Below are 27,156 nucleotides of genomic sequence, written 5' to 3' on the forward strand. Positions count from 1 at the left end.
CCACCAAATTCAGTGGGATCAAGGAATCCTGCCTACGATTGCACCTTAAGGTGCAGTCAATTGCTCATTTCTACTTAAGCCTTGATATATAAAAAGGAGCTAAAGAAAAATGTTTGCTTGTGACATTCTAACTCATACAACGTTGTTCCTGCAAAGCAATGCAAATAGGCAAACAAAACCAGCAACACCGGACAAAACCAGCAACCACCTGACACAACACTGCAGCATTATGCAAGACTGCTTTTTGGTATGGTGTGAAGTAATACTGATCAGACTTCCACAAGTATTATGTAGAAATACAATGGGTTATTTTAGATTCTTTTAAAATTGAGGTGTCCTGTGGTAAGTGCTTCAAACAGCAACCTTCTGCATACTGGTCATGTTCACACATCATGCTAAAGCATAGCTTAGCATGACATGAATAAAAAAGAATTCTTGCACATTCTTCCCAACCAGCTGGGAAGCAAAGGTCAATAGTTTCCAATACCATGAAGCCTGAACCATTTCTCAGTCTCCAGAGGCTGCAGCTCCAAGTAAACTGGTGGGAGGACAGAAAATAAAAGGAAACAAACAATAGCCTAAACCATGGTTTGGGGTCAACTATGGTTAGCAAAAGTCATGGTTTAGCTTGAATGTTGAATTGTGCTATGAAGACCTCTTTGAACTTAGCAAAACAAGAAAGATCACTAACCTGTAGAGGCATTCTTAGTAGTTCTGGGGTCTGAAATTCCAGCATATTTTGAAATCTGAGTCTACTAAAAAGTCGGAAACAAATTCCAGGTCGACAACGTCCTGCCCTTAAAAACAGTAAATATTATTTAAGGTAAGTCAATACATAGAAGAGTAGAATTTTTAAAATCAAAGCAGGAAAAAGATATGTTGAAAGTAGAAAGTACATTTCATAAATAAGCTCTTTCAGAAGTGTCATTCATTATAACTTTTGTCTCAAAGGCTCAAATTAATTGGAAATGTAACATGCACTACATAAGAATACTATAATATAAATTTTTAACACAGGACTGGTGTGTGATCCAAAGTGAATAGTGTGAAAAGCACAACCAGATGTCTCCAAAAAGATATTCTTTCCAGAAATAGTCTAAGAAAGATTTTGTTGAAAAATAAAAATAAAGGTACTAACATTTAAGCTTTTTTAAAAATCAAAATTAACCTGTTTCAAGGAATCTTATACCAGTAATTCTAAGAATTTTTTTTTCTTTTTGAAAAAGTAAGAATGTTCTGTGTGTAATCTGATCTTAGAAGAAAATATTCATTACCTGCCCTTTCTCTGAACGGCACTAGCTTTAGAAATCCATACCATCTTCAGCATGGTCACACAGTTCAATGCATCAAAAGACTTCTAAAATTTCAAGAAAACACTTTTATTAGAATGTAGATTTAGAATAGCAAGGTGAAATGAATACTTGAATGATAAAATAATCTAAATTAACAATAGTTTTGTGAAGTTATTTTGGCATACATTGGCCTGGATCCAGGCTTGCCCTTCCAAGAACAGAAGTTCTCTTTCCATTTATAGAAGGCACTGAGATTCATTTGAGCAGGCATCCCCAAACTTCGGCCCTCCAGATGTTTTGGACTACAATTCCCATCTTCCCCAACCACTGGTCCTGTTAGCTAGGGATCATGGGAGTTGTAGGCCAAAACATCTGGAGGGCCGCAGTTTGGGGATGCCTGCATTTGAGGCTCCTGCTGGAGAGAAGGGAGGAGGTGAATTTCCCCGATTCCACCTTCCATGTTGTTGAAAGATCCCCAAAGCAGCTTTTCAGGGGCACAGAGAGCTGCCGGGAAACTGACAAAAATCAAGTCCCACCCTTCCAGCAGCAGAACATCCTCTTGAGATCTGAATGCTGGAAATCCCTCCACTGCAGACTCAGGTTGCGTGTGTGTCTGTGTGTGTCTCTCTCTGTGTGTAAAAACACATTAGTCATAAAGACACTGCAGTCTCTACTGTGCCTTATTTCTGAGGAAAACATGAACCCTGGGTGAAAGCCAAGATCCCTGGAATCTCACACTAGTTGGAGATTGGGGTGGCGTGTAACAATATTTTACATATTGTACTAAAATCCTTCTTTAAATGTTTTGTTTACAATACAGCACACTTTTAGTTTATGGTAAACTGAAATTAAACATGAGTCTAAGATAAATTTGAGGGGGCTTTTTTGCAACATACAGTTGTTGTTGTTGGAAGAAGAAGAAGAAGAAGAAGAAGAAGAAGAAGAAGAAGAAGAAGAAGAAGAAGAAGAAGAAGAAGAAGAAGAAGTTGTGTTTTATTTTCACCTCATTTTTAGCAACTGCTAAACTTCATTTTATATAAACCACTTAGAGACTATTATATTAAGCAGTATCTTTAAAAAATAGATAAACAGGCAAATGGCATACCTCCTTCATTTTTCCAGAGTCAATCACAAAGACAACATCATTAACTGTGATGCTGGTTTCGGCAATATTTGTAGAAAGAATCTGAAACAACACATTACGCTGTAACAACAGTTGATGTGAAAAGAATGTGGATTGATAGAAACAGTTAAAAAGTAATTTGATACTTGCTATTTTGCGGATGCCTGGGGGAGAGGTCTTTAGAACCTTCTTCTGATCTGATGTCTGCATATTTGAATGCAGCATAAAAACTTGGAACCTAATAGCAAAGAAGTATGAATCGAATGAAATGCAGTCTTCTATGAGTAAAACCAACATACCAAAATAAGAGTTACAGGATTTTTTTTTACCTGTGAGCATTATCAGCAAACCTCTTGTCATCAAAAAGGATGCGGTCTCTCAAGCCAACAATCTCATCATATCCAGGAAGGAAAATTAAAACCGCTCCTTTAAGACAAAGTTCCAAAGTGAAAGGAAATAGAATAAGAGAAAGCTATGCTTAGCATCTGTTCTTTCATTATGAGCTCAGGTGGTAGGGCAGAAGACTCTTAATCTCAGGGTCATGGGTTCAAGTCCCACATTGGGCAAAAGATTCCCTCATTGCATGGGGCTGGACTAGATTATTCTCATGGTCCCTTCCAATTCTACAATTCTATGATTCGAAGCCTAGACAGGGATGGGCAACATATGGGCGGAGGGGACATAGAGCAAGTTTTAGCCTTGTGCCCACCATGCAGCATATGTTAGTGTGAAGCAAAATCTGCCCATCTTCATTCATATACATAGGGGCCCTGTTCATAAGAACCATCTAGGGAAAGGAGTGGGGCATAATCACGGTCAAATGCATTTTTAAGATAAGAGCAGTCTTGCTGATCAGACAAAAAAAAATTATTGCAGTACTCTACTTCTAACAAGCTCACAAGTGGAATATGGCAGCCTTAGGCTTCCAGCAAATGTTTTATGTGCATAGTAGTCTATGTGCCAGAGCACAGACTAAAGCATGTGCATGTAAAAGATGGTTAAAATGAAAATAAGCACTACATCTGCATTTACCTGCATCACAGCTGTGACAGATGTTGTATAGCAGGTGCATGATCAGGTCGAGATCTACTTTTTCATCATCAAAGCTGTGATGATAAGCCTTTAGGAGTTCTCTGTCTTCTGCACTGAGTTCACTAGCATTTGCATGGACCAAAGAACTTTCATCAAGATTACCCGACTCTAGTGAGGCACTAAAATACAAGCATCAAAAAATACACACATCAAGAAACTGGCAAAACTTGCAGAAGATGGAAAAAGAGTTAGAAAAATATAATTCCTGAAGCTGTTGGTTCCTTGATCTACTTCCACTATTATCTGAAAACCACGAAGGAGTCTTCCCACAAACCCAAGGGCCTTTGAATCAGCTGGCCAGATCCAGTTCCATATCCATGCTTTAGAAAGTACAGGCAGTTCTCTGCCATGTACTCAAGCACAATAGGATAGCTTAGTCGGTAGCACATGGGACTCTTAATCTCAGCATTGTGGGTTCAAGCCCTACGTTGGACAAAAAATTCCTGCATTGCAGGGGATTGAACTAGATGACCATTGTGGTCACTTCCAACTTTACAGTTCTATGATTCTATGATTACAGAGTTAATAAACACATTACCAATAAGACTCCAACAGATCAACCACTTCTGTCTGTCCGAAGTGCTTAGCCCAGTCTAAAGCTGTCCTGTAATAATTATAAAAAATAGAACAAGCATTTTGCTTAAGTACAAAAATGTAACCTATGAACAAAGAACATTTTCAATCATTGTTAGTTACATTCAGGACGGTATTTTTAATCTTATTTTATTAGCCTGTATATGACTAGAGGCAAGAATCCCACTGGATAATTACAAAAAAACCTTTGCCTACAACTTTAATACATTTTTTTCCAGTACTAAAAAAAAGTCAAAAATTAAAGTAGAGCCAAGAAGACAGGACTTGATCAAAAGCTCTATTTCTTTTTAAAAAACAGGGAGCTCTAATTGATATGTGGAGCTATAATTAAGACTTTTTTGATGATATAGATTTACTAAGGTAATGTTTGGGAAGTGCTTCCAGCTAACAGGAAAAGTGCTAAATGACTATTATTATTAATTGAAGTCATCAGAAGATTCTTCCGCCTCAATTTACTGTGCAGAGAAACATACCCGATTCTGAACTTTGGATATGTCTACATTGCACATAATCTCTCCCGAATTCTCCTTGAAGCAGGGAGAAGGAGATTCTTGCAAACAATCTCTGCTTACAGCTGAGTGTCAAATTAAATTTGAACAAAGACCAAAACAGAACTTAAATTAAAGGTCAGAGAGCATAGGCCAAATTCATGCATTGCTTCTCAAAGACAGGGCGGTAATCATCATGCAGATCTAGCCTGCGTGCATGAGCCCTGTTTTAACATGACATCTACCATGTGGATAGTGAGGGCATGGTGGGCGTGGGAGAAGGAGGTACATACTGAGTCCTCCATCCTCATTAGAGGCATGTCTGAATAGGGTTCCACTAATCGGAAAAAGCAGAACTAATACAAACTTAGAGTAAAAAGATTCTACACAACTTGTATTTATTAGTTGAACTCATAGCACTATAAACTACCAAACTAAACCAAATGAATTGTGGAAATAAATTAAAAAAAATATTCACATAGGAGACTTTTAAATTTTTGGACAAAATCATGTGGCACATTACATCAAGGGTGAGCAAACCTGCAGATCTCAGGCAAACCCTCAACCTACTTCCATGCAAGTTGCAAGGAGGGGGAAAATGGAGGAGCAGACAGAAAGAGAAAGTAGGGAGGTAAAAGGAGGGGGGGGAGGATGTTCTGCCCACTGTCTGCTCTGGCCCCATTCACTGATGTTATGTCCACTACTGGAATGTGGGCCCCCACAGATTACCCCTGTGGGAAGGCAGCAGTAAACAGTAAAAGTATCCCACTCATTATAGTTAGGTTTGTTGAGGTTTTGCTCTTCAGGGGTGGGGAAGTCGCAGGCTAGTAGACAGGAGCTAGTTCCTTTAGTAATGCAACAGACTGTGATGGTTTTGTCTTGTAGGGCAAGAGAAGGACATCTCCCACTTCCCACTATATTAGCTATGAATTGTTGAAATTTCTTCTATCTACTTCAGCATAATCACACAAATATTTAAGCAAACACTGAAATCAATTACAACTGATTGGATCTCTGAAAATTGGGTCTGCCAGATCTCAGGCAATACAGAGTATAGCACCAGCAATGCAGAGGTAAATAGTGTGGGAACTAACAAAATAATCTTCTTGTTGTTTAAAATACAAAGAAATGAATGGGGGAAAGTTGCAATGAGATTGTTTTACCAGCCATTGGATGATTTGATGTGAATGTTTGCTCCCATACCAATCAGCTGTTCTACTTGACTCAAGAAACCCCTTCCAGAAGCTACCATTAAAGTCGTTGCACTTGTCTCGCTGTGCCTGTAGTCAACTAGGACAAGGAGAAGGGGAAAGTTAGTGTTTAACAAATGCTCAACTCTGCAAACTATTTTCGCAAAATATTTTCAGAACATTCTGGGTTGGATCCATACCAAGTTAGTTGCACTTAGTTCCCACTGAAATCAATGGGAAGTCCATTTAAATTATGGCAAATGCACTCCATTGATTTCAACTAACCCAGGGTCCACAACTTTAAAGAGTAGCTTGCATGCATTCTTATTACTTTGGGTTCAAACCTATGCTCCAGAGGAAATATACAGAAGACTAAGCTGCATGTTTAAGGAAAAGGAATTGCTCAGTGGTACAGTATCTGTGTTGCAAGCAGAAGGTCGCAGGTTCAATCACTGACAGTCAGTGTGGACAAACTGAGCTAGATGAACTAATGATCTGGTTCAGTATAGGGCAGCTTCCTATGCTTTGGGAAAATACGAATATTGCAGAAACACCAACTGTGGCATTCCACTTGCACAATGACCTTCCATTTTTGCAAATTAAACTTGCCATCCCCCCCCCCCCGCCGCCGCCACCCGCACAGCCACCCTACCCCCTGCTCCAGAGGGTTAGATCTTGCCTATAGTGATTGCTCATTAGTCCCAGTCCACTTATTCAAAAATAATTTTAAAGAGTTCCAGAAAACACCTAACTCCAAGAAAACACATATTATTTTTAAAAGGTATGGACCAGATTATTATTTTTTAGGGCAAATAATGTATTTGTGGCTTAGGTGCACAGTTCAGCAAGGGAAAGTTAGGAATGCAAACTTACCACTGACATTTTCAGTTAAAATAAGGTGGAACACCTGTGCAAAGGCATCAATGTCTTTGTGTAGCCAAATATCAGAGAGACAAGCATCCATTTCTTTAATTAACCAAGGTTCAAGGCAGTTGACATCTTTTTCAGCCTGAAAATAAGGAAACAACATTACCATTTTATCTGAATGCTATCTAAGAGCAACAGACGATCTCCAGTTGCTACTTCCTCACCCTGAAACTGACAGAATAAGAGGCTTCAATGTTTCAAAACTTGCATGCTAGGTGCATGCTCCATTGGCCTTTCTTTGACTTTACAGATAGGATTTCTTCCAGGTTGATTGTCATGAATAATATACAATATGGGAAGTAACACTCTTAAGTTAAAGAAAGGCCAAGGAAGCATGCACCTTGATCTATATACATAGTGGAGCTTTTTGCTGTCTTAATTTCCTGTTCTTAATGGCAGCCCCTCCCTCTCAAGTTTAAAAGTAGCTTTTACTGTGCCAAAGTGAGAGAAAGTCCTCAGCAGAAGGCAAGGCACCCCAACAGAATTACACATAGGTGTAAAAAAAAAAGAGAGAGCCCCACCATGCACAAACACAAAAATAGGTATAATCACTGTAACACATATTGTATGAAAACAGTAGAGTCACTTGGAAAGGAGAAACAGAAGCCTGACTTTACAGAAATCCTGGAGAGTAGGAAAAGTCAGGGGGACCTCTTTGAATGCACATCTGTTGTGTATGCAGAGGAGATTATGCTGACTATGAGCTTCATAAGCAAATGAATGTTGGTGGAAATTTGAATCCAGATCATACCGTTCTTGTTTCATAACAATGCCTATCAACATGAAATATTGGAATCCTTCAACAAATTCATACCAACTGACTGAACACTGTGTCACCGCCATCATCCAACAGATCATATTCTTCAGCCACATTCGGTATTGCTCTCTGGCGCTGCAATTCTGGCTTGCTGTTGTCTTGTGCAGAATACCACTCAGTCAGAGTTGTCTGTTGTTTTTCCTCTGGAGAACATTTTTAAATGTTTTACACAAAGAAAAGGAGTAAAGATGAAGATGTATATTTACTTACTAGTGTTTCACAGTATATTTGGGGGGGGATGCTTGCAATTTTGGTTATCTCTAGATACATCTCCCTTCTAACACTTGCATATATAGATACCAACCTCGCTGTTTTTCCTTTTTGTATTTGATCATCTCTTTATTCGTATAGCCTGTGCTTCTTAGTAGGTCTTCAAGGAACATCTCTTTTACTTCAAATGGTCTTCCTGGTACTGAAGACATGAATATAAATAATCAAGTTTATGCTAAATCATCAATATCATGCTTAAACCTGTACCTTACAGGTTTCAAACTGCTAAATATTTCTCTCTATACAGTGGTACCTCTGGTTGCGGATGGGATCCATTCCGGAGCTCCAGTTGGATCCCGAGGTTTCCGCAAGCAGAGGGACCACTTTTGCGCATACGTGGCAGTAGAACACTTCTGCGCATGCGGCAAAAACCCAGAAATATACTTCCGGGTTTTCCACTTACGTATCCCAAAGTTTACATACTGTATATAGATATACATATGCCATGTAAAAATAGTAAATATGTACCAAAAAAGCAGTTCTAGACTTATAGAAATGCAGCTTTAATATTTGCATATTGGATTAAGAAAATTTTGTACTAATTGTTACAAGCTTTCTCAGCCAGATGAATAGGTCTCTGCCATGGATGTCTATTTTGTATTGTTTTTAATTATATCTGCTCTCAATTTCTGTGTAACTTTTACCTGTTTTTTCAGCTCCTTTGTTGCATTTTGCACATTGCCTTGAGACATGTATGTGAAAGGCAGTAGCAGCAATAGTAATAGTAACATTGATTTGTTTCCAAGGTTTGACATATACTACACCTAAGGAAAATGCATTCAACTTAATTTAGTAGAGTGATTCCTACTAGCATTTGAACTTACTATATATCACTGGACAGCCAACAAAATATCTGAGAAAGAGGTTCACATCCAGGGCAGCACTAGAAAGTATGAGTTTCAACGATGAGTGTTTTTGTAGTGTATCTCTTAACTTTGTTAACAAGAAGTCGCTGAACCGATCTCTCTCATGGACTTCATCCTGCAACATAAACAAGAAAGAGAACCCTCTTTAGAACAAAGCTTAAGAAGTTTGCCACAGTATACTACGTAGCTTCTGTATTACAAATTTTGTCATTTGTTGACAACAGTTTTATATTCTTGCAAATACACCTGCTAGGCATTTATTGTGATCTATATAGAATTAACCCAGCATTCATCCAGATGCAGTACCGTTTCTCATATTAGTAGAAGTGCTAAAGTAAGCTTATTTGACTAACACTTTGCTAGCTTAAATTTATTCAGCGTGCTAGGTCTAATGTTCTTTCCAACTCCTACAGAGCCATTCTTGCAGACATGCCACCCTATTCTCTTATCCCCCTCATGCTTTCTCTTGTGAGCATGCTCTTTGCTTCACTGAGCACAAGGTTTCACCAAGACATCAGTCTAGCAGCACATCTGATGTTGTGGGATACATGTTAACACCTGTGTACTCTTTATAGTTCACTTGTGCACACATCATTCCACAGTTCTCTGCTGATGACAAGTTTACACCATAGCAGACATGACAGTTAAGCTCTCCTTTAGTTTTTAATCAGCCATTCACCATCCACTAAAGACAACTTTATTGAATAAAAACTGGGCCTGTGCTGCCTTTCTCCTGCTGCAGTTGCCTCCAAATAGTGTTAGCTTTATTTATCATCATTATTATTTATTTATTTATTTTTATTTTTATTATTAATTTATTATTTTAATTTCTATACCGCCCTTGATCTTGAGCCATTTAAGGCTTTAGTAATCTGTTGGCTACGGTAGACACAGCTCAAGTTCAGAATTGTAGTTATCAAGCTTTATGTGCCTACCATAAGCTATTTGGAGCCTCTGAGTTATCTGAATAAACACATCTGACAGCAAGTGGCCCAAAGTCATGCATTCAACTACAAGTTCCTTCGTGTGTAAGCCAACTCCAAAGCTATAAAGTTGATCATGGTGCTCCTTGTGTCAATTTATGCATAAAGTTTAATAAAGAACTAACAAGAAGAACTTTAAGTTTTGCAACTTTGGCAGAGTTATTTTCATGAGAAATAATTAGTCAATCTTACCACAATAACATGAGTTACAGTTGACAGTGCACTATCTCCTGCCATTAATGTACGAAGTAATACACCATTAGTGCAAAATGTTAAAAGCGTCTTTGGAGAGACCCTGTTAAAAATACACAACAGCTTATGAAGAAGTATTTGCACACATCACAGAAATGAAGTTATTGCAAAGGTATTAGCACAAATTTATCACACTCAGCCCTGCATAAGATTGTTGACTATGCATAAATACTATCTGACCTACAACGTTTAGTGACACAAGACTGCAAATAACCACTTGCTTGAGAAACAACAGCCCCTCTTCTTGTCTTCAGCACAAAACCATGTTTTATATAGTAGTATGTTCAGAAAGGGAGCATAAAACACACACTCAGTCTCCCTCTCTCTCTGATACATACACCCTTGTCTTCACTGTCAGAATGCATGGAACAGATCAACATACTGACTTCTGAAAACTGCTCATTGGAGTGTCTTTTTTCGAGCCTTCCACCTATGGACTTTTACAATGCTATACTGTTGGTATCTTCTGAGCCGGAGAGCTCTTTTGCTTCTATTTCTTAGGCTCCATATTGCAGCCCTGTTTAACAGTGTCATGGACGCGTTATGCAATACACATTTAATTTTTTTATTTAAAATACCCCACTCCTTCAACTTCACAAGTTTCAGCATGGCTTTCAATTAAAACAATCAATAGAAAAAGCAGGAAATGTTACTAAAACAGCAAAGCAAAGGGAGGAGGCTAAAAGACCTTGACAAAGAGGTCTTCACCCAATGCAGAGACTCAGCGGATGGCTTTGACTTTTGAGGAAGTTCATAAAGAAATTGCAGGTGCCATCAGAGGTGAGCTGTGCAAAACAGCATAGCAGCCATGTCTGGAGCCCCTCATGGCTACCTGCCTTACCTCTGAAAGGAAGGGCCGCAAAGAACAGAGGGAGCAGGTAATTACTCCGTTAAACTTGTATTTGCAAGTAGAGTCATATCTCGGCTACCAAACGCCCTTGGGAGTCAAACGTTCCGGCTCCTGAACGATTGAAAAACCGGAAGTGGTTTCCGAACGTTTTGGAAGTCAAACAGACTTCCGGAACAGATTCCGTTCGACTTCCAAGGTATGACTGTAATACGTTTCTGCTCCATTGTCACACATTTTTCTAAATATTTCCAAAACACTTTCTATCCAAAACTACAAGCAATATTGGCAGGACCTGCTTTCCAATCGGATTTGATAGCCAATCGTCTGCCCAATCTTCTCTCTTCTTTCAGCAGCAACCCTTTCAGCCACAGCAATTGCTGCCAAACGTCTTGGCTGAGTGCAAAATATGCGACATGGTATTCCATTTTTGTAGCAGTCATCAAGTAGAAACTGGGGAATCTGAACACAGAGATTTTAGATTAGTGTTGAAAAATTTGTAATCTGCACCCTCCTCACAAGAGGCCCAGTTCACACATCATACTGAGCCAATCTGTGCAGGCTACTGAAGAAGAGGTTCTTTATGCTGCTATGCCATGCCAATCAAAGCCAAAGGCTGACTCAGTATCTTGTTCAAACCAGGACTTTTGGTTACAGCTCCTGGTGGGTGAAGAGAGAACTTAATCACAAGCACCTGTTCAGATGGCATACTAGACCAAACCTTGGACCAGGCAAGAGCAATACAGCTCAAGCTCTTCTCTGGGAGCCCACATGCTCAAGGAGTCCTGCTCAGCAATATTTTAATTTAGGATGACATGTGAACCAGGACACAATTTATTATCACCAACTGAGAATGTGGTCCAGCCAAACCCACTCCAAGTGTCCCAAGTAGATATTAGTTTTCTGCAAAAAGATGCTTCAGTAGTAAAATGCATAGGAAATCAAAGTTGTTGAAACACTTTATAAGGAACCAGAAAAAAAAGCCATCAAAATGAAAGTGTATTTCCATTAGTAGACAAAACTAAATACTTGAGATGTAAACTATTTTGGAATTTGAAAATATGCAATTCAAAAGATCTTTCCATTTCAAATTCTGATAGAATACATACCTGAGTAGTTTTTCCTGATCCAGTTTCCCCCACAATCAAAATAACTTTATTTTCTTTAATAATTCTAACAATTTCATCCTGCTTCTCATAAACTGGTAGAGACTGCCGAAACGAATCAAATTCAGATTCTCCCCGTTTCACTGGGATTTGAGGAATGCCATTGTTAAGTCGCCCACTTGTTTTGCTCATTTCTCTATTCTCTAAGAAAAGACAAAAGTGATGACTACACCAAACTTGCTATTAATTTAAACAGATGTGCGCCCAGTCTTTAAGTATGTAAAATTGAATACTTCCTACCAAACTAATCAAGATTAGTTTGGGGGAGGGGGAAGTAAACAACCGTGCTAACAGCGCATAATTATATCACTACACAGGGGTTGGGGAGTGCTCAACCCTAAGCACAAACAAGGCTTTTATCTTTAGAAATGGTATGCTTCACTTACACATTTAGCTTTGCTCATGTTTACAGCCAAACTTAAGGTTGCAGTTTAGCAGCCGCACAACAATTAGTGCTGCTGTGGCTGCTCTGAACATCTGCGACATAGCATGTCACAAACTTTGGTCCTTACTGAAAGCTGTTAATGACTGTTCTTGTTAGTCTTGTTAGGCTATTTCTTCATTGGTCACTGAACCACACAATTTCCCAATCTTTTTCCATGCATATGGTTTGGTGGGGTTGAAATGGCTTTAGCACAGCATCCCACAGTGCTCCATAACACAGCAAAACCGTAGATCATACCATTGAGCTTCAGTCTACCGTAAGAAGAAATGCATGTTTTCTAGAGAGAAAATTATCTTTTTACACGGCTAGACAAGTATAAAATTGCTTTGGAAGCATCACAGGAAGAGCCCTGTATCTGTCTCTTTGTTTACATTTTTTGATTGTCCACCCAATATCCATATCTGCTTACAGAATACTCCTGGCTTACAGACAGGAAAGGTAGGACGTTCACCTCAAATTCCTTCCTCAAAATCTGCTTGGTAGGGCTGGGGGACTTGCCAGAAACAGTGTGGGAAATAATACAAGAGGCTGCCTGGGAATACTGAACTGGCAAAAATGGCTTGTCCTCCCATGAGTGCCTTCTGTTAATAGAGGGGGCATAGGGGAACCAAGTCATGGTCTCCTTTGGTTTGATGTGCCACAATTTTTGCGCATTTTAATTTGAAAAGATAGTGCATGGTTGTGCACATTTAGGTGTATCTCATATTATCAGAATGCACAGCTTGCAAGGTGAAGAGCTTTCATTCTCCACCTAGCAATGCTTTTCAAAAATAAAATGGCAGCAAGGTAGTGCCATAAAAGCCAAGTCTCTTGCAGCACCATCAAAATGCAATGAACACACCAGCACTTATATGACAACCCCATTTGCAAAAACATTATGCAGCTGTAATTGTGTCAATATACACACATACGCTATAGACCTCCAAGAGTTTCCAAGCATAGCTTGGGGTATGCAATACATTTTCCCTTCACAATTCACCATTATATTTCTTAACAGAATATACTCAACACACCAGCTTCAACAGCAAAAACATTTCCTCTCTCTGTCTTTGGTAGAAGCTCGGTGCGCTCTTTATTGGTGACTGGAAATCGCTGTACAAGGCTTCTAATAGCATGTTTTGTGTTGGGAATCAAATTACATGTCATTACTGTATGTGCCAACTCTGAGCCATCTTTTTTCTTCACAGTTAAATATCTGCTTGCACCTTTCCTAAAAAATAAAAAAAGGAAGAATCATTTCATATTCAGCACCGGGAGTAACTTTACAAACACAGATGAATTATAAGACTCACAGTGAAGAAGTTTTCTCAAAACATTAAGATATGCTAGGAGTCCCCAAATACGTGAATTAAACTCTAAACACATTGCTTAGCTTTCCGAGTCAGTGTCAGCTACACTGACTCAGAAATATTGTTTCAGATTCTACACGCCCTAGATTTATCTTGGTTTAAGTACAGTGGTACTTCAGGTTAAGAACTTAATTCGTTCTAGAAGTCCATTCTTAACCTGAGGTACCACTTTAGCTAATGGGGGTCTCCCGCTGCTGCTGTGCCACCACCATGTGATTTCTGTTCTCATCCTGAAGCAAAGTTCTTAACCCGAGATACTATTTCTGGGTTAGTGGAGTCTGTAATCTGAAGCGTCTGAAACCCGAGGTACCACTGTACCCGCATAAAGACAAAGTATCAAAATGGCTTAATGTTTGGCATAAAGGTAAGGTAAAGGGACCCCTGACCATTAGGTCCAGTCGTGACCGACTCTGGGGTTGCGCGCTCATCTCGCATTATTGGCCGAGGGAGCCGGCGTATAGCTTCCAGGTCATGTGGCCAGCATGACAAAGCTGCTTCTGGCAAACCAGAGCAGCACATGGAAACACCGTTTACCTTCCCGCTGTAGCGGTTCCTATTTATCTACTTGCATTTTGACGTGCTTTCGAACTGCTAGGTTGGCAGGAGCTGGGACCAAGCAACGGGAGCTCACCCCTTCACAGGGATTCGAACCGCCGACCTTCTGATCAGCAAGCTCTAGGCTCAGTGGTTTAACCACAGCACCACCTGGGTCCCACCTGGTTAGATGTTTGGCATAGTAAACATCTAACTTCAAACCTGATTTGGTTGGGTCTTGTTCTCCAGTAGGTATGTTTCAAATCTCTTCACTGTCTGACACAATAGTCTCATTAGGGACAATCATATCTCAGTTTAGTAGCCCAATATATAAGAACCCTAGCCCCTCAGAGCAAGCCACAGCCTTTCCTCAACCTGGTGTGCTCCAAATACTTTGGTATAGCAGTGGCATTATAGCTACAGCAGTCAATCTCTGCTGCCTTACAAAGCAGGTAGCATGCAGAAGGAAAAGTTATTGCAGCAATAGCTACACAGTCCAAACTTGGGAGCCATATATGGTCACCTGAAAGGAACAACTACTTATCACAGGTAATCGGGAAAGGCCAAATTAAGAATCTGCCCCAACAGTGTCAACAGATATCTCACCGCAACAGTGTCAACAGATATCTCAGGAAGAATTCCACCTCAAGACACTACTCAAAACTGAAAAACAAAACTGTGCCAGAAAGATGCACATTTTCCCATTCACATGGGTAAGTATTTTTGGCAAGGTACTTACTTACCCTTTACTTTTAGAAATCAAACCAAGCGATTGACTCAGTCGATGAATGAAGGCTCTTTCAGTACTAGTCAAGGAGGAAGGAAATTCCATTTCTGAAAGAGAAAGCATACACGTACTGTATGTGCCTACATACAACTATGTCTAAATAGTAGAAATATATCACCCCTGAATAAACAAGCAAAGCCTATTTAAGGACAATAAACTAAGAACTGCACTCACTCACCTGGAACTCAGTCCCATTGAATTCAACAACAACAACAACAAAATGTTTATTTGTACCCCGCCCTACCGGGCCCGAGCCAGGCTCAGAGCAGCTAACATCATATAAATAATACAATATGCATAAAAACAAGCCATCAATTGATTCAAATGCATCCCAAAATTAATTAAAGTTAAAGTTAAAACTGGACAAATGACAATCCTCAGGTTAAAATTGAAAGTGGTTAATACTCGCCAGGACCAACTGTTTCCACTGAATACTGTATTATAAAGACCTGTGAGTAAGATGGGAAACCTCCTTCATGTTTGTTCTTATACAAAGAGAAAATGAGTCAGAATGAACCCTGACCAAAGGCCTGGCGGAGTAGCTCCGTCTTGCAGGCCCTGTGGAAAGATGTCAAATCTTGCAAGGCCCTGGTCTCTTGTGAGAGAACGTTCCACCAGGCCGGGGCCATGACCAAAAAGGCCCTGGCTCTGGTCAAGGCCAGTCTAATCTCCCTGGGGCCCGGAATCTTCAGGGTATTGTTATTTGTAGACCGTATGGTCCTCCATGGGACATACCAGGAGGCGGTCCTGTAGGTAAGAGGGTCCTAGGCCGTATAGGGCTTTAAAGGTTAAAACCATAACCTTAAACCTGATCCTGTATTCCACCATAAGCCAGTGCAGCTGGTATAGCACTGGGTGAATGTGATCCCATGGCAAAAACCCCATAAGGAGTCTTCTGCACCTGCATTCTGCACCCGCTGGAGTTTCTGGTCAGTTTCAAGGGCAGCCCCATGTAGAGTGAGTTACAATAATCAAGCCTGGAGGTGACTGTCGCATGGATCACAGTGGTGAGGTGAGGGCGAGAGAGGTAAGGGTAATAAGGCTTACTTCAGGGTAGATATGAATAGCATCACACTATGTATTGAATTTGATCATCAAGAAAGATGAAGAAGGAACAAAGGAGATATGTCACACAAACCATAATTTAAAACAATTAGTGTGTGAAAGTTACTGCCACAAGCTATGATAATAGCCACAGCTATTAGCTGCTGTTCCGGTATGTCCAGAGGTAGAGGACAAACAAGCTCCATTCATTGGGTTTTGCTATATAAGTGCATGAAAAAGCAAATATGCATGCCGTATTATTATTTCATTTACACTCTGTCTTTTTCCCCTGACGGAGTTCAAGTCAGCTTACAGATAAAAACGGTATATGCCATACTTAAATATGGGAAGGGCCTCTTCTACATAAGTGATACATCTCCTGCATTGCATGCCCAGGATCCCCGGTTCAATCCCCATCATCTCCAGTGAAAGGATCTCAAATAGCAGCGCTGGACTAAAGAGACCAATGGGGTAAACTGCACCCTATAGTAGACAATGGGGGCCTGTAGTTCTGCATCAACCCAATCCAGTATGACCGGTATCGTCAGGGACGATGAATTGAACTCCAGCAACATCTGGGGGGCAAGGGCGATATATGAACTGAAGATGGGTGCCAGACTGGAAAAGGATGAAGATTAGTTCCCTAGTCCACGGAGTTGCTGCCAGCCACTAAGACAGCCCTGAAAACGAGGGAACGGTGATCTCCCCGTGGCAAGACAGCTCGCTATGGATGCATACAGCCACGCCACCACGTCTGTGGCAGAGGTGCCAACTTGAATAAAATAGAGGGGTGGCAAGTAAGCCGTACCCAGCATGATCACATATGGTGCACGGACACCATTTGAATAATGACCCCATTTGAATTGACCCCATCAATTGGGGGGGAGGGGCAGCCCCCTCAAATATTTCATTGGGGGGGGGGCAAGACCCCATAGCCTCTAGGAGTTGGCAGGTACATACAAAAGCGAGATCACTGCACCGTTGTCTTCAGGCAAGACATACAGAACAATTAAATCAAGAACGAATAGATTAAAAAACAGTTTCTATCCAAGAGCTATAACCATCTTAAATGCTGTAACTAAATAATATGATCTTGGGGAGTTGTGATGGGTGTGTGTGTGTGTGGCTGTAATTGTGTTTTTGTTTTGTTTTTTATGGGATGGCATTCAATTTCGTTATACTATGTACAATGACAATAAACTACAGTATCTATCTAAGACTAATATGCCTTCACCAGGGATGCAGCAGAGGTAGTGCTGGCAGGTGATGCTCAGCACAAGGCTGCAAAAAACAAAACAAAAAAAGAGTTCGGATTTAATAGGATTTCTGAAAAGCAACCCTGTCATCGACTACAACTGGTTGCCTGGACTCCTTCGGCGCCCTGACCCGCAAAGACCCACCATAACAAACCCGCCTCTTTCGACTGGGGCCGCTTTCAGGTCCACCCTCGGGGGAAGGGGAACCGTTACCTCGCTGGTCCCCATATCGGAACCTCTCCAGAGCGATGTTCACGGCGATTTTCACCTCCTCGTCGATGCGAATGTCCTTCAGCCCTTTGGTCCGGCCGGAGCAGGACGACGAGGACGAGGCGGCGGCGGTGGACGGGCCCCCGCTGGGAGGACCGCCGCCGCCTCCGCCTCCGGGAGGCCGAGGGGAGACGCTGCTCGGGCGCGACATCCCCCGAAAGCTGAGGAGGAGCTCGGGCTCAGAGGCACCGCTAGAGGGGGCCGGGCTAGGCCGGAGGCGCCCCGTACGCGAGAGTGAAAGCGGAAGGAGGACGCGCCTCCTCTGAGGGGCGGGGGGAGGGGACGAAGCGAGGGGCAGGGCTTGAGGCGGGCCGCGATGACGTCAGGGGCTCCTGGGCGGGGAAAGGAGGCGGCGAAAAGACGAGCGGGCGGGCGCGCCCAAACGCAAGTTGCGCGTCTGTGGGGTTGGGACGCCGAGCCTATGTTTATCGTTGGAGGCAATACTGTTAGGACAACCCGGGCGGCTTGATTTCTCTTTATACGCCTTGTAGCCGTCCTAAGTACACCTACATTCCTAGCTGGGGGAACCAAAAAAACAAGGGTGTAGCCAGATGTTGGGGGGGAGCGAGAGCAGCAAGACTGATACTCATCTGTCTAGCGCAGTGAGGGTCTCTAGCCCAACTCCCTGAAATGCAAGAATCTTTTGCCCAACGTGGGGCTCGAACCCACGGCCCTGAGATTAAGAGTCTCATGCTCTACCAACTGAGCTATATGATCAAAATCAGATCTCTTCTCTTGCATGTGTTCTTTAATTACATCCAGAAAGGGCCTCCAGTAATCTCCTGAATGCATTCTATTTTCAGAGCACCTGCTTCTTGACACAGTGATCATATCCTCAAGGAGAGGAGGCTGAGGGAACACCCTTTGAAAAGGGTGAGAGGCTGCCAGCTCTGCAGGAAAGGGGTGACACAACTGGGCCCCACAGGGTGCTGTAGGAAGAATGTAGTTGGTCAAGGAAGCTGTGAACTCAAAAAGGTTGAAAACCTGATTTAAAGTATTAACAGTTGTTAATTTGCTTCCTTTTGACCCCAAGCGCCCAATTTCTAGTTTTAGCTAAGCATTTTTTTTATTTACTTAGCTAAATTTATTTACCATGCTTTTTTTTTTTTTTTTTTTTTGCACACACAGCCCAATTCCATCTGCGGCTGTTCGGAAATGCCTCCCTGTGTGCAGTGTGAGATTTTCCCTTGCTGAAATTAAAGCGTCGGAACTAAACTGCAGCTCCTGCCTGCAGGTAACCAATAGGACACATGAAAATGTGTGTTCACTGCTGGGAGCAATGCTGCTGTCACATGCAACAGAAGCGCCTCTGGTTCTGTGAGCGCTGCACAAGGGATTTGAGGCTCGCTCGGTTTGGCTGTATAGTATACATTTGCCACATGGTGGTGCCAGTCTAGCAATTGTAGGGTTGTATCAGCATTGTACATTCAAAGCAATGTTACAGCTCTTCAACAGTCACTGGGAACTGTAATTTAAGGGGGTGCCATAGGAGCCAATTCCTAGGGGCCGAGGGGGCTTCACCTCCCAAAAGAGATTTGATGGGCTAGGCCCCCTTAAAGTTGATGGGCATTGCCATTCAAATGGTGTGTGTGCACTGCACCACGTGATCAATTATGAGGGGTGGGACATACCTGCCCCCCACCCCCCATATTTTATTCAAGTTGGCACCCCTTCAGGGAGATGCCTGTTCCTTTCACAAAGCTACTGTTTCCAGAATGGTTTAACACAGGCATCCCCAAACTGTGGCCCTCCAGATGTTTTGGCCTACAACTCCCATTATCCCTAGCTAAGAGGACCAGTGGTCAGGGATGATGGGAATTGTAGTCCAAAACATCTGGAGGGCCGAAGTTTGGAGATGCCTGGTTTAACAGTCAGACTCTCCTCACAGGGAATTGTAGCTCTGCGAGGGAAATAGGTGTCTCCTAACAACTCCCCACCCACCCCAATGGCCTTTCATTGTGAGCAGAAGTGAGAGTCAAACATGAATCTTTGTGGCTCATCATAGCTCACACTGAACTCTAAACATCTAAACACCTAGCTTTCCCTGAGTCTCTTTCTTCTGAACTTCTTCCATTTGTTCCCCATCCCAGTAATAATTGCCTTTTCCCATGCAGCCACCGTATTCTTTTGTGATATCACAGGTAGCCAAAAGGAACAGCTGGGGATGCATCAGGGCAACCTCCCCAGTTTGGAGTGAATTGGACGACATCTGGTTTTGGGTGATCCTGTGACCATGCGGGTTAGAGTGCTTAGTACTCTGTTTTGGGGTCCGATGCAGAACATGGGGTTTTGGCCACGAAAGGCTGCTGCAGGACTTTTGCCGATGTTTTGGCAGCAGTTTGGAGAATCGGACATTGGGTTTTTGGTGCCCCTGTGCCCCCCCCCCCGGGTTGGAGTGTCAATTACTCTGTTTCTGTGTGGAGCGCTGCAAAATGCGGGCTTTTCACTGTGAAATGTCACAAAACAATTGCAAAACTTTGGCACCAGTGTGGAGGGGATCCCAGGTTTTGTGGTTTGTAGTTAATGAAGCCGAAATGCATTAACAACATTTCTTGACACCTACTTTCTTCTTTAAATCTATGCCACTTACCTCTTAGGAAATTTCACTTGTATGGAATAAAGTATGATAAGAGAAACAAACATACTGTTAACTCAAAAAAAAAAATCCTTCCAGTAGCACCTTAGAGACCAACTAAGTTTGTCATACCGTGTTTCTCATATTATAAGACATGTCTTATATTTATTTTTTCCTCAAAAAAACACACTATGGCTTATTTTCAAGGGATGTCTTATTTTTTCCTCCTCCTCCTGCCGCAGCCGACATTGCTACTGTGCCTATCACTATGTCTTATTTTCGGGGTATGGCTTATATTCCTTGAATGCTTAAAAATCCTGCTATGGCTTATTTTATGGGTATGTCTTAAAATATGAGAAACAGGGTAGGTATGAGCTTTCGTGTGTATCTGAAGAAGTGTGCATGCACACAAAAGCTCATACCTATGACAAACTTAGTTGGTCTCTAAGGTGCTACTGGAAGGATTTTTTTATTTTGTTTTGATTGCGTCAGACCAACACGGCTACCCACCTGTAACTAATACTGTTAACTGTGAGCATCTCACGCCAATGCTCATTAATAACAAGTTTCTTTTGCACTGTGTCTTGAAAGGTTTTATAGACAAACCACCTTGTGCCAGAGCAGTTTTGAAACCTATAAACATGTTACCTATAAACTCCAGCTCAATAAAAAATGAATCCATGTCTGTAACCGAAGCTTTGAAAGATGTTAAAAAGTCTTTGATCTTCTCTTTTTTGCAATTTGGAAACATGAAGCCGTTTTTCAAGTGCTCACATGCTGTGTTCACTGTGTGATCTCTTTTCATCCATCTTCTCCCTTGATTTAAACAGACCAAGAGCACAATCCTAACTATGTCTACTCTGAAGTAAGCTATTGAATTCAATGGGGCTTACACCCTGGAAAGAGAGATTTTTAGGCTTCATCCTTAACTTTCTGTATGCTTTTGGATGCCACACTATAAAGTATTTTTACTTTTTATAATAAAATGTGTGCAGTTAGGGGTCCAAGTTTAGAGCATATGTTATAAATCCCCTATTAACTTAACCCCTTATCTTGGTGTCACTACTAAGGACCAATTTTGTCTGCAGGCAACTCAGGAATACCCTTTATAAATCTTGTTTTCCTCAGGTAAATATTACTTACACATGGGAAATATTGTGCAACCACATGTAGATCATTGCCTATTACATCTGCACACAGGCTGGGAAGTAGCTACTAGTCTTGACTTCACAAAACCACATCACAGTAAAATGCACACAAAGGTAGTTGTCACATGTGAATCTACATAAAGGCTACAGTTTCTTTTTTTGCCTCCACAGCTGACCTCTTTGTCCATGGATGAACCTCCCTCACTACCCATAGAGTGAGAGGTTTAACCCTCTCTAGTTTGTCATCTTTTTCACTTAACTCATCCATCCCCAAATCTGTATTCTTCCCACAGGAGCCAGCTCCAGAGGCACCATTCGCCTGGGGAGCTTGTAGCCAGGGCTGCTGCAACAAACAGCCATGCGAGCCTCTGGGAGGCAGTGATCCGAGAGGGCATCAGAGGAGGGAGGGAAGGAAAGAGGGACAGAGGCCAGTGTTGTCTACGGCACCCTGACCATCCTTCATGGCACCCTAGGGTGCCACGGCACACTGGTTGAAAGGCACACTGCTTTAAATATATGGTGATGTGATCACTGCCAATAAGCAGGTGCTCTGAAAATATATTGCAATCAGGAGATTACTGGGGGCCCTTTCTGGATGTAATTAAAGAACATGTGCAGGAGAAGAGATCTGATTTTGATCATATAGCTCAATTGGTAGAGCGTGAGACTCAACCTCAGGGTTGTAGGTTCGAGCCCCACGTTGGGCAAAAGATTCCTGCATTTCAGGGGGTTGGACTAGAGACCCTCACGTTCTCTTCCAGCTCTACAGTTCTGTGTTTCTATGCAGTGATGCACAGCAACAAAGGATTAAAACAATAATGATGCCATGTCAGTAGTAGCGAAACTGTGCTGGGATAACCTGTTTGCTGTTACACACAGTCTAATTATTATCTCTAAAACTTCTTGGGAAATAGCCTGTAGCTTAATGAAAGGCATTTGTGAGGTGTTTCAGGTGGCTGGATTGCTGCCCAGTGGGGAAGTGACTGTTGGATGCAGTGGAGGCCATGGTTGTGATTGGGGACCTCTTTGCTGCTGCCATCATTGCCACCGTCACTAGTACAGACAGAGGTCCCTGGTGTCTGTTGTGGTGCTGGCTTTGTCACCACATGAGGAGAGGTCCCACATTGGTGTGTGTGGTGGGTAGTGGAGCAGGCTGCTGTTGTTGCTGCACACTTCTGTGCTTGGGTGGCCTGGGTGTGTGCCCACCTACCTGCTTACATTAAAGCTTTATTTCCCATGGACCCATATCTGGTGGCATGGTTCCTTGGTGTGTAGATGCTGGCTGTGAGCTCAAGGGTATGTAGGGTGGTTGCAATTGCCATGCACTTGGAAGGAGGTGGTATATCAATGTGTGTTTGTTAGGAGGAACCCAAAAGTTTAATTCACAGTCTCAGCTTTAATCCAAAGTTCAGGACACAAGGTTTAGAAGTCTGTAAACAAAGTTATAAGATGCATAGCTAAAAAGGTAAATGTACCCCTGACCATTAGGTCCAGTCGCAGACAACTCTGGGGTTGCGGCGCTCATCTCGCTCTAGAGGCTGAGGGAGCCGCCGTTTGTCTGCAGACAGCTTCCCGGTCCTGTAGCCAGCATGACAAAGCCGCTTCTGGTGAACCAGAGCAGTGCACGGAAACGCTGTTTACCTTCCCTCCGGAGCGGTACCTATTTATCTACTTGCACTTGTCGTGCTTTGGAACTGCTAGGTTGGCAGGAGCTGGGACAGAACAATGGGAGCTCACCACGTCGCGGGGATTCGAACCGCCAATCTTCTGATCAGCAAGCCCTAGGCTCTGTGGGTTAGACCACAGCACCACCCACGTCCCAAGATGCATAGCTAGGCAGTAGCCAATACATTATTCCAAGACTTGATACACCCCTCGGTACTCACCCCAAGCAAGAAAACTGTGCTTACCCATAGGCGCTAGGGGTGCGGGGCACCTGGGTGCCGGGCTCTCAGGGGCACCAGGCTGAAAGTCCGGGGCCCAAGAGTTGCGTCCAGGGAAGAGCCCGTCCGTTGGTCAGAGCGCTGTGGCAGGCTCTTCTGCTGTTGGCAGCTCTGCGCTGCGAGTTTGGGGGTGACCGAGCCGGCAAGACACTGAGGCAGCCGGCCAGCTCCGCCCTCCTGCACGCCTGGGACTAGGCAGCCTTGGGGGGGGCAGCGCCGGGCAGATATTTGCACCCCGGCGCCGCATATGTTTAAGGCAGCCCTGCTTACAAGTGTGCGTTCCTGCAGGTGTTTTGGATCTGAGTCAGTCTCTCTGACCTCTCCTGCCACCTCTGCCCCCTACAGCCCCACCCATTGGCCAGTGGCCCCCTTGGCTACTATGATAACTTCTCTCTCAATGGGCAAAGAAGAGGCTGACTCAGATGGCTCCCCCTCCCGTTCTGTGACATCTGGCAACAAAGGGGCAGAAAGTCCTCGCAACTGAGTGTTGGCCTCTCCCCACCTCTGACCCCTGGATTCTCCTCCTCCAGATGTCACCAGCCCTTCCCTTATTCCCCTTCCATGGTTCATTTTACACATCATACATTCCTGCATATTTTGCAATAACCATTCAAATCAGTTTTCCACTTTTATATCAAGTATTATTTGCACTGTTGGATTTATATTAATGTTGCCAACATTTTCAGCTGTGGTAGTTATTTTCCATATATTCAATAAATGTTTTCCACTCTTCTTTAAATATATGTAATTCTTGCCCTCTTATTCTATGTGTTAAGTTCTGTCAACTTAATTTGCCAATCCTCTTTAGTTGGGACCTCGCTCACTTTCCATTTTGGGGCTAACAAAACATGGGCCGCAGTTGTAGCATACATAAATAAATTTTTCTGACACCTAGGAATTTCTGTCTGGGTTAATCCCAATAAAAAGGACTCTGTTTTTTTTGGGGGGGGAGTAATTTTAAACATTTTTTTTCAACTCATTATAAATAATTTCCCAATCTACTTTTACATTTTTACATGTCCACCACATATGAAAATAAAGGTTCCCTCCACTTCTTTACAATTCCAGCACGTCTCTGATTCTGATTTGTAGTTCTTAGCCAACCTATTAGGAGTTAAATACCATCTGTGGATCATTTTTAAATAATTGAATGCATTTATTTGTGTGGTAACAGCCACACAATATGGTGGATCCCCATAATTTAAATGGCTCTGTTACCTAATTTTATAGCAGTTTGTAGAATTCTACTTGGTGGCAAATTCTGGGGTATAATTAAAAATATGGTGCTATCAAAGAGAAACCAAAGATGTTAGCAAGTCACTTGTTTGTCATTTCTAATACATTGGCGTATGTCAAACGTTATGGGCTGCCAAGTTTTCGCTTTTCTCGCGAGGAAGCCTATTCAGCATAAGGGAAAATCCCTGTAAAAAAGGGATAACTTGGCAGCTATGCTCCTGTCTCTTATACAGGTACAACAAAATTGGCAGAGGGGAGGCTCTTGCTAGTTCCTCTGCCCTCAGAGACTCAGGTTGGTGATGGCTCAGGAGAGGACATTCTTTGTGGAAGCCCCTGCACTGTGGAACATCTTCCCCACACAGGTGCACCTGGCACTTTCATTATACAGCTTTCGGAAAATGCTGAATATACATCTTTTTACCCTGGCTTTTGTCGCCTGAGGTGTATATTTTTAGGACTCCCTTCTTTTTATGATTGTAGGTTGATTTACACTATTTTAAACGTGTTTTAATGTTGTAATCTGCCCTGGGAGCTTAAGGTGAAGGGCAGGAAATAAATAATTTGCCTGACCTGAGGAAAATAAAATGTACCAGGTTCTGGCTGGCTGGAGATGAGAGAGTGGACACCACTTCAGAATACGAAAGGTGTTTATGGGGGTTTGGCTGATTTACACTAAGTGAAATTAGACCTGTGAAAACTCGATGTGACTATTTTGGGTCAGTTTAGCACATGTTTCGCTAAACAGAACTGAATCAGGCAAAGTGACTTGGCAGAAGAAGCAAATAAGAGATCTGGGGAAACTTTTGTACTTGAGGAAAATGTTTAGTAATGTAAACAAAACCCAGGCCAAGTGCCAGGTTGCTGCAGGCCCCAAGTGAGGGGGAACTCTGCTTCTGATGCTGTGCGTCTTCCCTGCTGCTTCTGCATTCCTCCACCGGGGTGTAACGCAGAGTCAGCAGGGAGAGAGCAATCGCCCAGGCTGTGCTTCCTTGACAACAGTCAGTCCCAGTCAGATGTCCAGCTTGCCAGCTGCTAATACCTAATTAAAACCACCTGGTAGCCAAACAAGAATAATATAAAATGTTGTCATATCTATTTGAAATTTTAGAGAAATATTATCCATCCAATATATGACTTGAAGGAGAAATGCATAGTTTGCTACAAAAACAAGTCCTGTTATACCTTAAAGACTAACTTTTTTTAATGACAAAAGCTTTCATGGATTACAGTACAGATGCATGACATGTTATCCTAAATCAGGGGTCAGCAAGGTTTATCTTGCCTGGGCCAGATCGGTCCCGCGGAGATCCCTCCGTGGCCCGGATTGCGCCCGCACCCGCAATTTCCGGCATCTGCGTCTGCACAGACACGATTTCCGGCACCATGGAAGCGAGTCCCCGCACCACACTGTGCCGGTTTAGTGCAGCGCGCAAGCGGGGCCGCTTCCGGCCCATGGGCCTTAGGTTGGTGACCCCTGTCCTAAGATGTAGGTATACAGGCATACCTTGGAGATACTGCAAGTTTGGTTCCACACAACTGCAATAAAGCAAGTAATCACACATTTTTATTTATTTCCCAGTGCATATAAAAGTTATGTTTACACTGTACCGACGCCGTAGTCTAATAAGCCAGGTTCCTGGCTGCAGGGGTAGGAGGGGAAAAACCTGGCTCCAGTCCTAGCCAGTTTCACTCCCATGGCTGGAAGGTGGGGTGGCTGGGGAGGGGGCTAGGGGGTGAGACTAGGTTTTATTTCACCCAGGTCCAAGATCCAGTTTGGCACACACATGCACATTTGTATACCCCAGGGTGCCACAGCACACTGGTTGAAAACCACTGCCCTAGCAATTCTTACCTGGCAAGGGATACCTTACACATGAAGGGGGTTGGGGGTGTGTGGGAAGGGGGCTTATTCTTTTGCTGTTTTATTTTTAATTACTGTATTTACTTGTTTTTATCCAGTATTTTATTCTGTGAACCGCCCTGAGATTTTATGATGAAGGGCAGTACAGTATTATAAATCAAATAATAAATGCGGGGAAGGTAAAGAATGACTTATATTCCTGAACAAAATAAAAATAAAATTCCTTCCAGTAGCACCCTAGAGACCAACTAGGTTTGTCATAAGTATGAGCTTTCGTGTGCATGCACACTTCTTCAGATACACTGAAACACTCATACACACAAAAACTCATACCTATGACAAACTTAGTTGGTCTCTAAGGTGCTACTGGAAGGAATTTTATTTTTATTTTGTTTTGACTACGTCAGACCAACACGGCTACCTACCTGTAACTTATATTCCTGATGCCACTTTGGTTGTGATCGCTTTGAGAGTTTGTGTTTCGAATCAAAATAAAAAAATTCCTTCCAGCAGCACCTTAAAGACCAACTAAGTTTTTATTTTGGTATGAGCTTTCGTGTGCATGAAAGCTCATACCAAAATAAAAACTTAGTTGGTCTTTAAGGTGCTGCTGGAAGGAATTTTTTTATTTCGTTTCGACTACGTCAGACGAACACGGCTACCTACCTGTAACTAGAACTGTGTTTCGAATGAATGAATGCTGCGTTGACCTCAGAGGAAGGTTAGGATTTTGAGAAAAAACCCAAGAGAACTTGCTCAAAGCTAAATCTGAGAAACTCGTCGGTGCTGAGCCCAGTGCCT

The 27,156-nt window shown here is 42.5% G+C and overlaps 1 protein-coding gene across 4 annotated transcripts in view; it reads right to left on the reverse strand.

The window, feature by feature from the left end:
* Window positions 1-17,926, reverse strand: part of YTHDC2 (YTH N6-methyladenosine RNA binding protein C2) — a 34,255-nt gene extending 16,329 nt beyond the window's left edge. For all 4 annotated transcript variants that reach the window (XM_035099961.3, XM_088652611.1, XM_035099960.3 and 1 more), the window contains exons 1-18: window positions 17,536-17,926; window positions 14,979-15,069; window positions 13,366-13,562; window positions 11,851-12,050; window positions 11,037-11,203; window positions 9,835-9,937; window positions 8,618-8,774; window positions 7,828-7,935; window positions 7,521-7,666; window positions 6,653-6,788; window positions 5,753-5,879; window positions 4,046-4,111; window positions 3,448-3,626; window positions 2,745-2,841; window positions 2,566-2,653; window positions 2,398-2,478; window positions 1,275-1,357; window positions 692-797 (exon numbers count right to left, since the gene is read on the reverse strand). In XM_035099961.3, coding sequence (XP_034955852.1) covers window positions 692-797; window positions 1,275-1,357; window positions 2,398-2,478; window positions 2,566-2,653; window positions 2,745-2,841; window positions 3,448-3,626; window positions 4,046-4,111; window positions 5,753-5,879; window positions 6,653-6,788; window positions 7,521-7,666; window positions 7,828-7,935; window positions 8,618-8,774; window positions 9,835-9,937; window positions 11,037-11,203; window positions 11,851-12,050; window positions 13,366-13,562; window positions 14,979-15,069; window positions 17,536-17,743 — 2,340 coding nt within the window. In that variant the 5' untranslated portion in view covers window positions 17,744-17,926. The remainder of the gene's footprint in view (window positions 1-691; window positions 798-1,274; window positions 1,358-2,397; window positions 2,479-2,565; window positions 2,654-2,744; window positions 2,842-3,447; window positions 3,627-4,045; window positions 4,112-5,752; window positions 5,880-6,652; window positions 6,789-7,520; window positions 7,667-7,827; window positions 7,936-8,617; window positions 8,775-9,834; window positions 9,938-11,036; window positions 11,204-11,850; window positions 12,051-13,365; window positions 13,563-14,978; window positions 15,070-17,535) is intronic.
* Window positions 17,927-27,156: the final 9,230 nt, after the last annotated feature.

This window comes from Zootoca vivipara, chromosome 10 (assembly GCF_965207765.1).
Source record: "Zootoca vivipara chromosome 10, rZooViv2.hap1.1, whole genome shotgun sequence".
In the NCBI taxonomy this organism is placed as follows: domain Eukaryota; kingdom Metazoa; phylum Chordata; class Lepidosauria; order Squamata; family Lacertidae; genus Zootoca; species Zootoca vivipara.